Source organism: Gallinula chloropus (assembly GCF_964237585.1).
Source record: "Gallinula chloropus genome assembly, chromosome: 8".
Lineage (NCBI taxonomy): Eukaryota > Metazoa > Chordata > Aves > Gruiformes > Rallidae > Gallinula > Gallinula chloropus.
Genome location: NC_140093.1, coordinates 7,022,143 through 7,033,900, shown reverse-complemented (window position 1 = coordinate 7,033,900; position 11,758 = coordinate 7,022,143). Strand labels below are relative to the sequence as shown.

Below are 11,758 nucleotides of genomic sequence, written 5' to 3'. Positions count from 1 at the left end.
AGCTTTATCACCTTGAACACAAAGGCACAATCTTACTGGGACAGCAGAAGGTGATACAGAGAAGGAATATACAGGGAGATACCAGTATTAATTTGTCATCACAATCAACCCATGAAGAGTGAGTGCACTCATCCACCTGCAAGTAAGTATATAGCGATGGAAATAATGCAGCCTACTATCAATCTGTAAATACTTTTGCACAGCCAGCCATGATAATAACCTACACAAAGAAATACATTAATTACAGAATTTTCTAAGCATTTTACATTTGAACTATGAAAAACCAGTATTCACTTTAAAACTGCAGTAAACCACAATGGTGAAATACAGAAGTGATTTATGGTATTTACTCTAACAAATCTACAAAATCTGATATTTTTGTATGTATTTTGAAGGTATTCACTGCATTTGTTTCAGAATACTGTGGAGAAAATGTATGCTAGCAGAGAGGACATAGGATATGATTTTGGAGATGACTCGAAAGTTGGAAGTAAGCCAATTAAGCCTAATCCAAACATTGATGGAGGATGGGCTTGGATGATTGTACTTTCCTCTTTCCTTGTGCACATCCTTATCATGGGGTCCCAAATGGCCCTTGGAATACTCAACATGGAATGGCTTGAAGAATTTAATCAAAGTCGTGGCTTGACAGCGTGGGTTAGCTCCCTCAGCATGGGCATTACCCTTATTGTAGGTATGTTCCAGCATAATTTATTTCAAAACTACATCGATTTTTAAAATATGTTCACCACTTATCCCTCAAGTATTTTCTCACAGTTTTCCATTTTACTAGGACCACTGCCCAAGTTCTCCTGAGTTGCCTTTTTAAAGCCACCAGCACAGATTTTACAACTTAGAGGGAGAAAGGGAACAAGAGGGAAGATGATAGAGAAGACAATTACTCCAGGAGACAGCATGAGCAGGAAAGGATGCCTGTGACTTCAAGGTCTCACTAGATTTAAGAAATCAGATGATCTGTGAAGCTTATGGTCTACTCCGTACTCTGTCTGAGAGGAGAAAATCTTGAATTCAGACAGTTTATATTCCAGTTTGGCAGCTGAACAAAAACCTATTTTTTTTATGTCTTGGTTGGATTAACCCAAAATAATATTTGAAGGGGTATGTTTGTGTATATATGTATACACACACTTCTGTCTCCCTAAATTAAGATTGAAAAAGTTGTGTTTAGGTTTGCCTAAAATATTCCACTGAAAACAAAATTTTTACTTTCTAGTTACTTGTGAAGAAGGCCTGCACTCACACAGCATTAGTATTGGGATTTTAGGGGGGTTGGACCTGATGATCTCTCAAGGTTCCTTCCAACCCCTATGATTCTGTGATTCTGTGATCAAAGGGTTAAAGTTTCTTCCTCTGTTTAAACTGTCCCTTTTTGATGAGGCAACTTTGATTTTGGGTCCTTTGAGTATTTGCTAAGTGTTGGTTGGTTGGTTGAATTTTTGTTTCCATGGTTTTAAGCAGTAGCAGGGAAAATATACTGAATTACATGAATAGCCTGATGTTTAACTTTTTATTTAAAAGAGTGAGAAACTTAATGTGAAAAATAATAAGGAATGTAGAGAGTTAAATAAACAACATTTTTCATGGTTTTTTAACAGGTCCTTTCATTGGCTTATTCATCAGCATGTGTGGGTGCCGCAAGACAGCTATTATTGGAGGGATATTGAATGCCCTAGGGTGGATTCTGAGTGCCTATGCCTCAAATGTGCACTACCTCTTCCTTACGTTTGGAGTGACAGCTGGTAAGAGCTGTATTAACATTTGAAAGTTCTTTCGATTATTTTTCATTCCTTTGAAGTTTATCTGGGAGAGTAAAGAAGGAAGTTAGACTGCAAAGTTATTCAAGCTTTTATTTCACACTCTTTAGAGATTGGTATCTTTTCAGAAAACTTAGTTATTTTCTCACTGGATTTGGCCCAGTGACTTTTGTTCTCATTTAAATCTGCCATGTGAAGATAGGATTTGTATCAGTTTCTCCCAAGTGAATATACTGGAGGACATTTTCAACTAAAAGAATTAATGTAATCCAAACTCTAGCAAGTGGAATTTAAAGATGTTACATTGTTAAACTGTTGAATTGTATATCTAGCTAACTTCTCTCTTTGTCACAGGAAGAAATAGCAGTTGTTGTTTTACATTAATAAAATACCAGGTTGTGATAACTATGTACTGCTTCAAAACCCATTCTAAAGGGTATTATGGGTTACTGCTGGTAGGCAGTTAAGCTTCACACAGCTGCGTGCTCACTCTCCCACAGAGGGATGGGGGAGAGAATCAGAAGGGTAAAAGTGAGATCAAGACAGTTTGATAAGTAAAGCAAAAGCTGCATGCACAAGCAAAGCAAAATATGGAATTAATTCACTACTTCCCATGGGCTGGCAGATGTTTAGTCACCTCCAGTAAAACAAGGCTTCATCATGTGTAACAGTTACTTGGGAAGATGAATGCCAGAAGTCCAGATGTCCCTCCTTCCTCCTTCTTTCCCCCCATTTTACTGCAGAGCACCATGTCATATGGTATGGGGATGTCCATTTGGTCAGTTGGGGTCTGCTGTGCCCCCTTCCAGCTTATTTTGCATCCCCAGCCCCCTCACTGGCAGGGCCGCATGGGAAACAGGAAAGGCCTTGATGCTGTGTGAGTATCAAGGCCTTTGTACAGACAAAACACCCCAGGATTATCAACAGTTTTTGAGTCACAAATCCAAAACATGCAAGCTACTGTGAAGAAAATGAACTCTATCCTAGTCTGAATTGGGACAATGCACATTCCATACATAGGATATTCAAGATTACATCAACAACCAGTAATAAAGAGCAACTAATTTTTAAGTGGTATTTTGTTACTGTTGTTTGAATTAGGCCTCTAGCAAACCTTTTGACAAATTGAAATATGAAAAGGTGTTTAGGCATCTTTCTTGAAAACAAATAGATCCTTAGTGACTGCATACTCAGTTTCTAACCAAACGCAGCTTCTTGTGAAAAAATTGGTTACTTTAAGAAAGTTATGTAGAAGAACCCAGTATTTTCTACTTAAAGCACTGTTCATTTCTGGAAAGAGAAACTGTTAATAGATAGGAAACAAAAATCTTAGTGTTGCAAGTGAGTGGATACAAAATTTGGCCTTTAATTATTTAAGCAATATTATTCACTCCATGGATAACATTGCCAGATGTTTGCAAACGAATCATGTTATCAATGTTGTACGTTACAGAAGTGTAATGAAAAAAATTGTTTGTAATACTACTAAAAGTTTCAGTACCCTCCATTCCCTTAAACTACCTTTTCACAGAATTTCACAGAAATCTGCAGAACTTCTCTACATAACTTATTGTCTAGCTCTCTGGATAGAAAAAAAATTGAAAATAGCAAGGATCACTGTGATATTCTTTATACCCTCATGCCATAGATTTCAGTAATGTTGTAAACTCCTGAACAAAGAACAATAATTACAGGCAAGGTTCTGCCTTTCTGGCAATTTCTCTTTCCATACATACTGAATATAATCAAGCAGACAAGAATTGGCACATGCTTTCTCTCAGCCCTTGTTGCGTTTCAGCATACCAAAATAGTAGACAAAAAGGCAGAGATTCAACAGGGAATTTAAAAGGGACGAAAAACATATTTTCAGAAAAAAATCTGAGGGAAATTTTTACATGAGGTAGAGAAGTGAGGTGCTATTGCAGGAATAGTTCTGGCCAGAAAACTAGTGACAGGTGCCTGAGATGTTTTCTCCACCTCCATTCACTCTCTGTCAACTCACTCTCTGTCCCCTCAGTCATCATCTCCTTAAGCACCATCTCCCCACACCATTTTGTCACCTCAGGGAAGTTTCTTTCATGTTATGGTCATTAGGTGTAAGACTGCTGTTGACTTACAGTGGTTGCCTCCTTGCACCATCACTTAACGGGCCTCCGTGCAATGCTTGTGGGCTTTACTCATAGCTTCTGTTCTCCCCGTTGGTGGCTTGCCATGCCAGATGCCATCATGCAGTCTGCCTCAGGTCCCATTCTCAAAGCACCACTCAACCTCAGCATGGTTTCCCTCCCCCAGCTCCTCACAGCATAGCCCTTCACACTCTGGCCACCAGCTTCACCCCAGTTCCACTGGACAGCAACAGTATGAGGGCACAGAGGAGCTCTCTCCCCTCACACAGGAACTGGGGACCCCCAGGTTGGGGACTTGGAGCTGCTGGCAGCAGTGAGTCCCTGTGGTTTGGGGGAGAAAAATGGCGTCTGAGGCACCACAGGTTGAGGGCGGAGCCAGCCTTGCCATTGCCATTGTGGTGCAGGGTGACAAATCTATGCAGAAAGGAGAGGCCTGCGGCCCTGTACTTACCAGAGAAGGTGGCATGCCTTTGCGTGTGGTTAGACTATGGTTTGCTGTGTAGCCCACAGGATGAAAAGATAAAAGTTTAACAATTTAGAAAATGTTTTATTTCTCAGGATGCCCAAGGAAGCACAGTAAACACTATCACAGGTACAAGCCTGGGCTGTTTTTTAACAGCAGTTCATGGCTGGCTAGACTGACAGGGCGGGGAGTCTTCTGGAAAAGAGCTTTCCTTAGAGCTTGTGGCTGGGTTTGGGGGGAAGAACTTGTGCAAAATAAAAACCTGACCAGGCATTTGCATAGCAAAGAAATAAATACTTCTAACAGGCAAACCAGGTCAGCTCTGACCGCAGCACACTGCCATGGTATTGAGGTGGATTTTTCAGGCATTGCTGGAATAACAGCTCTTTCTCTGATGTAGCTGTAGCTAGAACATGCTGCAGCTGCATGCAACTATGTTATGAGCTATTTAGGAAAACTTTTAAGCCCCAAACACTCTTGTAAATTATGAACACAGTGAATTTGGAAGCAAATGTATATACTTCTTTCAGTCCAAATTCCCTCTGTCAGGAATTTGCTGTGATAAAAGCTGGGCAACTCTTACCTTTAAAGAAGTATTTGTGCAACTCTGAAGACTTTCTGTTTGAAATTGGTACCATTAATATCCTGTTTTTTAACCACAAGTGAGGGAATTTCTGCAGAATTAGAGGATTGGTCTTTTAAGAATATGCCTGTGCAGCTTTGTGTGGGGCTCCCTTGAGTTCCCTGGACTGCAAAGAGAAATCTGGAAGCCAACACTACCGGGTAATCCCCCATGCTAACTCCTGAAATGTATCTTGGACATTGTGGTTCCACAGTTACAAAGCAAGGACAAAAACTCAGTCTGGATCTTTGTTGCTAGTGAACTTAGGCAAAAGTAACACAAAGAGACTTTTGGTCGGTGGACACAATTGGGTGCAAGTGTTAAAAACACAGATATTTCAAAGTAAGGTTTGTTTATATTTGCCCCCATGTTAACTGTCCCTGATTTATTGTGGTATGCTTGAGGCTTTCTGGTGGTGTCATGCTGAACTGAGGTAAAGGTTTTATCTTCCATGTGTTTAATTTTTTTTTCAGCAGTTTAATAACAGTATTGTATTCTCACTGGAATGAGTATTGCACATTTTGGAAACCACTACAACACAGAAATGAAAGTTAACATGAGAATTGAATAATTTTTTTTGTTTTGTTTTACTACTGTGCTTTAGGAATAAAACTGGTTTGTTTTTCATTTTTTACTCTTGTTGGCAAAAAGTTCAGATTGATTTTGGGGTTTATTTTCATAGGTGTTGGAAGCGGGATGGTTTATCTGCCTGCAGTGGTCATGGTAGGGCAGTATTTTCAGAAGAGGAGAGCACTTGCACAAGGACTCAGTACAACAGGAACAGGGTTTGGAGCTTTCCTAATGACTGCCTTACTGAAGTACCTCTGCACCGAATTTGGGTGGAGGAATGCCATGTTCATCCAGGGTGCCATCTCCCTGAACTTGTGTGTCTGCGGGGCGCTTATGAGACCACTCTCTCCCAAAGATGTTAGTGAAAAATATGTTGTGAGAAGTAATAGTGAAGATAATCAGGCAAAAGCTCTGTCCCAGTCTGCAGAGACTATAAAATCTAATGGAGTCCTCAGTGAAGAACCGGAAAAAAAGGAAGAGGCAGCAAATGAAGAAGTGCTTGAGAGTGTTCAGCACACAGAAATTGGAGGTAAATCTAAAAGTGGAAGGAAGATGTATGGACTGCGCATTCTTAAGAGAGTGAGCCAGCTGACGCTTACAGTCAGGAAAGGCTTTGCAATATGGTACTCCAGCTACTTTGGAGCTGCTTCACTGTTTACCAATAGAGTATTTGTGGCCTTTATAATTTGGGCTTTGTTTGCCTATAGCAGCTTTGTCATTCCCTTTATTCATCTTCCAGAAATAGTCAAGCAGTATAACTTATCTAGTCAGAACAATATATTTCCTTTGACATCCATTATAGCCATTGTGCATATTTTTGGTAAAGTGATCCTTGGAATCATCTCTGATCTCCCATGCATCAGCACGTGGAATGTCTTCCTCATGGCTAACTTTACCTTGGTCACCTGCATTCTTACTTTGCCACTAATGCAAACATACGTTAGCCTGGCTGTGGTTTGCGCTCTAATAGGATTTTCTAGCGGCTATTTTTCTCTAATGCCTGTTGTGACTGAAGATTTAGTTGGAACTAAACACCTTGCCAATGCCTATGGCATCATCATTTGTGCCAACGGAATATCTGCCTTGCTTGGACCACCTTTTGCAGGTAAAAAGTTCAAATTTCTATCCAACAGATGTTTGTATAATAAAAGTGTAACATATTATTAAGCTTTCTTATGTCATAAGCATGTGTATATAACAAAATTACAGCTGCTCCAGAATAGACTGTAACATCCAGCTATAAATTGTACAAATTTACAGATTGCATAGGTCACTATTCACACACTACAAATTACCATCCTTGGAAATAACCCCGAATATATTACAATCTATCCTTTCAGTGGTAAGTTTCCTTAAAATATTATCATATACTTTTTAAAGTGAGAAAGGTTTAAACTATTTTTATGTGCTCAGTGTAGTATATGCACTATACATACTCATGCCTCCATCTAGAATAAAAAAAAAATAACAGCTTCAGGGTAGGCAGGTGCTACCACAGTATTAACCCCAAGAACTATACAGTGTGTTTGAGTGTCACCACTTTAAGCTGCCAACGGATGTGTTGACTTAATGAACTTAGTCTTTCCTTCCTTCAGCCAGAAATACCTACTTGGGGAACTGTGGTGCCCATAACCTTTACTGCCATCCACAGTGGAAGCAGAAGTGTGTGTATGTGATCACTAGAGTTACTTAGCTTCAAACAAACATTCATTACCAATCTTCTCATAGAAAGGCAGGGAAGTTCAGGAGAGATACAGGTACTGGTTGTCAATATACAGCCAAGCTGCAGTTATCCCTTACAGAGATACACAAGCCAGATGAAAGCAGTAAGAAACACTGAGAGCAGTGGCCATCATCAGCCAGGGCTATGGCACTAGGCACAAGCAACCCAGAAAAGCGAGAATGCTCTCACCTTCTCTCCCCACCGCTGAGTGAGCTGACACGAGTTAGAAGAAAGCTTGTTTAGTGCCCTTTGAAAAGAACCCATATTTTACTGTACCACATATTCTTTCAGCGCTTCACAATCTGTGCTGAACGTGTCTTTGTATTTGGTCAGTAGTAACAAAGCAAATAGGACACAATTAGTTGGTTTTAAAAAAAGCTTCTGATTTTCATGTTTCATCGCAATGCCACCAGCATGACATGAGGGAATTTGTTATTTTGGGTTCTCAAACCTTTCTGAAGTAATTTTAATGTGTTTTTTGCAAAAGAGTTGAGGTTGGAATAAGATTCGTTGCGGTACTGTAAAGTCCCTTTATCAGTGTGTGAGCCTTTGAAAAAGCTGTTAGGAATGTGTTTGGATTTGAACTAGCCTGCATTATCGGGCATTTTACAAATAAAATAGTCAGGTGGAATCCAAAATGTTTATTTTAACGACAGAACTGTGATACTTCATTTGAAACATGCAGTTTTAGAGAGAAGGTTGCCTGGCTTCTTGGGATGACACATGCCTTGAATCCCATTTTAAGATTTCCATCATAGTTAAATGAGGGGGTAGGTTTTGCCCTAGTTTGGGTTTTCAAGAATGAACAAAAGATTTTGTTAATACATTTACATTTGTAGCATCTAGAGGAGGAGACAATTACCATCTCTTTTTTCCTCAAAACATCTATGTATTTCACTGAAATGTCTAAGAGAAATGTGCAGTATTTTTCATATTTTCTCATGCACTAAACCTTGTTATCAAGCTCTTTAACAAACATATCTTGTCCTTATTTTGCAGGTTGGATCTATGACATCACACATAAATACGATTTTTCTTTTTATATATCTGGCTTGCTATACATGGTGGGAATAATATTTTTATTTATACAACCTTGTATCCAAAAGAAACAACCACGAGAAAAATCTACAGAACAGGCACAAGTATAGAACAAATTCCAGAAGTTTTTTACAGAATTTGTTTGTTTCATGTTTCTTTCGTATGACAGTATGAAGCTGTTTTTCTTATGGAACCAACCACATTGAGCTGTACTTAAGTAAAAAGCAAATGTGTTCCAAAAATGCTAATAAATTAATAGAAATATGCTTTTAAAATGACTTAAGATCTTTGACTTTAGAACTAACAAATACAGCCATTAAAAGCATCCTCCTAGTCTTTTAAAACTGGACCAATGCTAGGAGCCTTTACCCTTGCTTCTCTTCTAACTTTTCACCGCTAACCATTGGTGAAACCCCATTGACTGCAGTGCAGTTACTCCTGATTTACACTAGTCCTACACAAGAATCTTATCAGGATATGAATGATTTGTAAAAGTCCTTCCTACTATGTATTCTGTCTGATAAAAGATTATTACTGGGTATGAGAAAATCATTGTATTTCTTAACTGGTTAGTCAAGTACTATTGAAGTGCTAGTACAATAAGTTAATCCAGTGTACTAGATTTACTATTTCTGTGATGCAAAACTAAAAAGAAAAGTTCTTATATTTTGCTGAAATGACTCTCTACTTCAAGGATTACTGATTTATTTTTTTAAAGCATCAACTGCATGAAGAAGCTGTCCTCAATACACAGGCTGCATTATAAACATGCCACTTAATGCACCTGAAGTAAAACAAACATAAAACCAAAACCACACAATAGATGAAAAAATATTATTACTATTATTCACAAACTGCAAAATGTTTCTGGAAACAGTTTGACATTTCTGGGTGCTGTACTTCATTAGAAGTATTGCAGAACTTTGTAACTGACTCCTGCAGTGGCACTTGTTTGTACTAAAGAAAGAGCTGGGCAACATTGGCCAAACACTGTCTCAGAAAGAACTGGATTAAAGCACACTAACTTAATTATGATTAGTTTAATAGCAAAACCTGTTACATTATGGTCACTCATGCTCATAATGTACACCTTGGAAATGTCTAAGACTGGTCACGATTGAGATGTTTGTTCAATAGAAAATTAGATTATAACAATGCATGAAATAGCTAAAAAGCATTTAAAATATTCAAACACATTTTCTTAAACAACGTTAAGCACCTGGTAATCAATGCAGAATGTTTTGTATGATGGTACAGGACACACTTTTTTCAGCTTTGAGAGGTGAGTCTGATACGAATTTTCTTACAAAAAAAAAATTCACTAGATTTTTAATGAAAGTTTCGTGACAATACAGATTCTTAATTTAGTACTGATACATGCTGCTGGAATTGTTTAACACTAATTGCCACTATTCAGTTGTACTGGGTAAGTTCAGTATGCAACAATATCATTATAAGAGATTTTTATAGCTGCAAGCTTGGTTAAAGAAAAAGGTTCTGAACCTCAACTTGTATTGTTCTGTATTGCAATTCACCAACTCCTCAGATTCACACTTCTACAACTGTTGGCAGGGACATACTTTAAAATAGATCACTGAAATAAACCAAGTTAAAAAAAGAGAAGTTAAAAGAAAACTCAAAACTACTTTAAGATTTAGAACAGTTCATTTATAGAGGATAGTTATGTTTGGCCTTCAAAGTTCCTATAAAAACCACTGAGTTGGCAGTGAGCTGCAACACTTGGTGTGAACACACAGTCAGCGATTTCTTAAAATCAGCTTTGTTGTTGGAGAAAATGTTGATGTAACCTACACTCTCACATCAGTTCTTGTATTACAAGTTTAACGTCTTCTTGGTGTGAATGCTGCTGCTAGCTTATTTTAAATGAGCTAACTTATTGTTGTTTTTTTTTTCTTTTTGAAAGATGCATAGCCTTTATACTTTGATCTTCATCTTTTGTCAAAATCAACTTTATTTGCATATTACTGTAATGAATAATATATTGTTTGCTTATGATACCTGCAATATAGCTTTCTATAGGAGTCCTTACTGGGTCATATGATGGGAATAAATTTACATGAACCCAAATTTCACTTTCTGTTCATTTACTAATTAAGTTAATTTTTTTAAGCTTAAACATGAAGATTCTCCTGCAAAATCATTACTCTTTTCTCAGAAGGGACAAGTACGTGGTTGATCAAGGGGAAGGGGAGTTGGGCTGACAAAATGGAGTTAAATTAGGATTTAAAAAGAATATTCACTCAGTCCTTATTGGCTAGGAGGGGTTCTGGTTTCCTAACCTGAAACTGCTTAAATCTGTTACGAGGGCACGAACTAAGAAAAAAAAATTAATTGGGGGTAAATTGACAGAAAGTGAGAAAGGAGAGTCTGGTTTAGTAGCCCTGCTCACATACCATAGTTTTAAAAATCATTGCTCTAAAGCAAAATTGTATTTTCTAGTGCTTTATTACACCGAACAGAAATTTTATGAGTACAGTATTTTATGCACATCACGAAATTTGTATTTGTCATTGTCCTAAAGGAAACAGTCACAAAGAGGAAAGAATATACTGAAGTGTTTCTTCATCTAAGGATCCACTGTTGCCAAGTGCTTCAAGAATAATGGCATATAGTTGTAGAACAAAATATTCTTTATCTAAATTAGCAAGTATCTTTTAAGAATTAAAATACTGCTTTATACAGTGATATTAAGAATATTTTTATTCAATTTATAAAACTCGAGCTTAATACTTGACAGGTTAAAAATTGTAAACCTAATGCACTCTTCAGATATTACACTATTATATCCAAATACTGCAATTTTTAATAGGTCTTTAGTCAACAGCACGTCATGTATATTAATCAGCTGGCACTTTCAGAGTAATATTTGGCCTCTTAATTACTGACATTGATCGCTGAAGTCAAGTCAGTAATGTCAGTAAGCACTGCCTTCATTTTACAACACTCTCAAGTAACCATTGTTAGAGTCTTAGAGGATAGCAGATGTCTCCTACCAAGTACACAGCTCAACAAATGTCAGTCAGTTACTTTCAGAAGTTCCCATATCAGCAACATCAGGGAGAAAATTTGCCCCTGTAGCATTCTGACAGAATGCCTCAAGTGTGATTTTGAGGGATCATCCAGGATGAGGACAATCACTTGATCCACACCATCAGTCACCAAAGAAGTTTCTTTTGGGTAACAAAATTATTACTGGCTTGAACTTTAGGGAATTAATTTAAAAGGCATTTTAACACACATCGAACTCTGGAACCAGCTAGATGTGAGTTGCCTATAAACATTGCTAATTTATCATGGACAGTATCCTCAGCATTCATCAGCAGTTTCTGTAATGAGACATGATAGATAGCTTCCTATAGAGGTAGTGATGACAATGCTGTAGCATCTGATAGAAGACATGGTGCATGTGCAGCATACATA

The 11,758-nt window shown here is 37.9% G+C and overlaps 1 protein-coding gene across 1 annotated transcript; it reads left to right on the top strand.

Annotated features, from left to right (window-relative positions):
- Positions 1-432: 432 nt before the first annotated feature.
- On the top strand, positions 433-8,427 carry SLC16A14 (solute carrier family 16 member 14; the record flags this gene model as incomplete). The annotated part of the gene is made up of 4 exons (XM_084267452.1): positions 433-694; positions 1,617-1,760; positions 5,669-6,661; positions 8,279-8,427. 4 exons carry the CDS (start codon positions 433-435, stop codon positions 8,425-8,427), a joined length of 1,548 nt encoding a protein of 515 aa, XP_084123578.1.
- Positions 8,428-11,758: the final 3,331 nt, after the last annotated feature.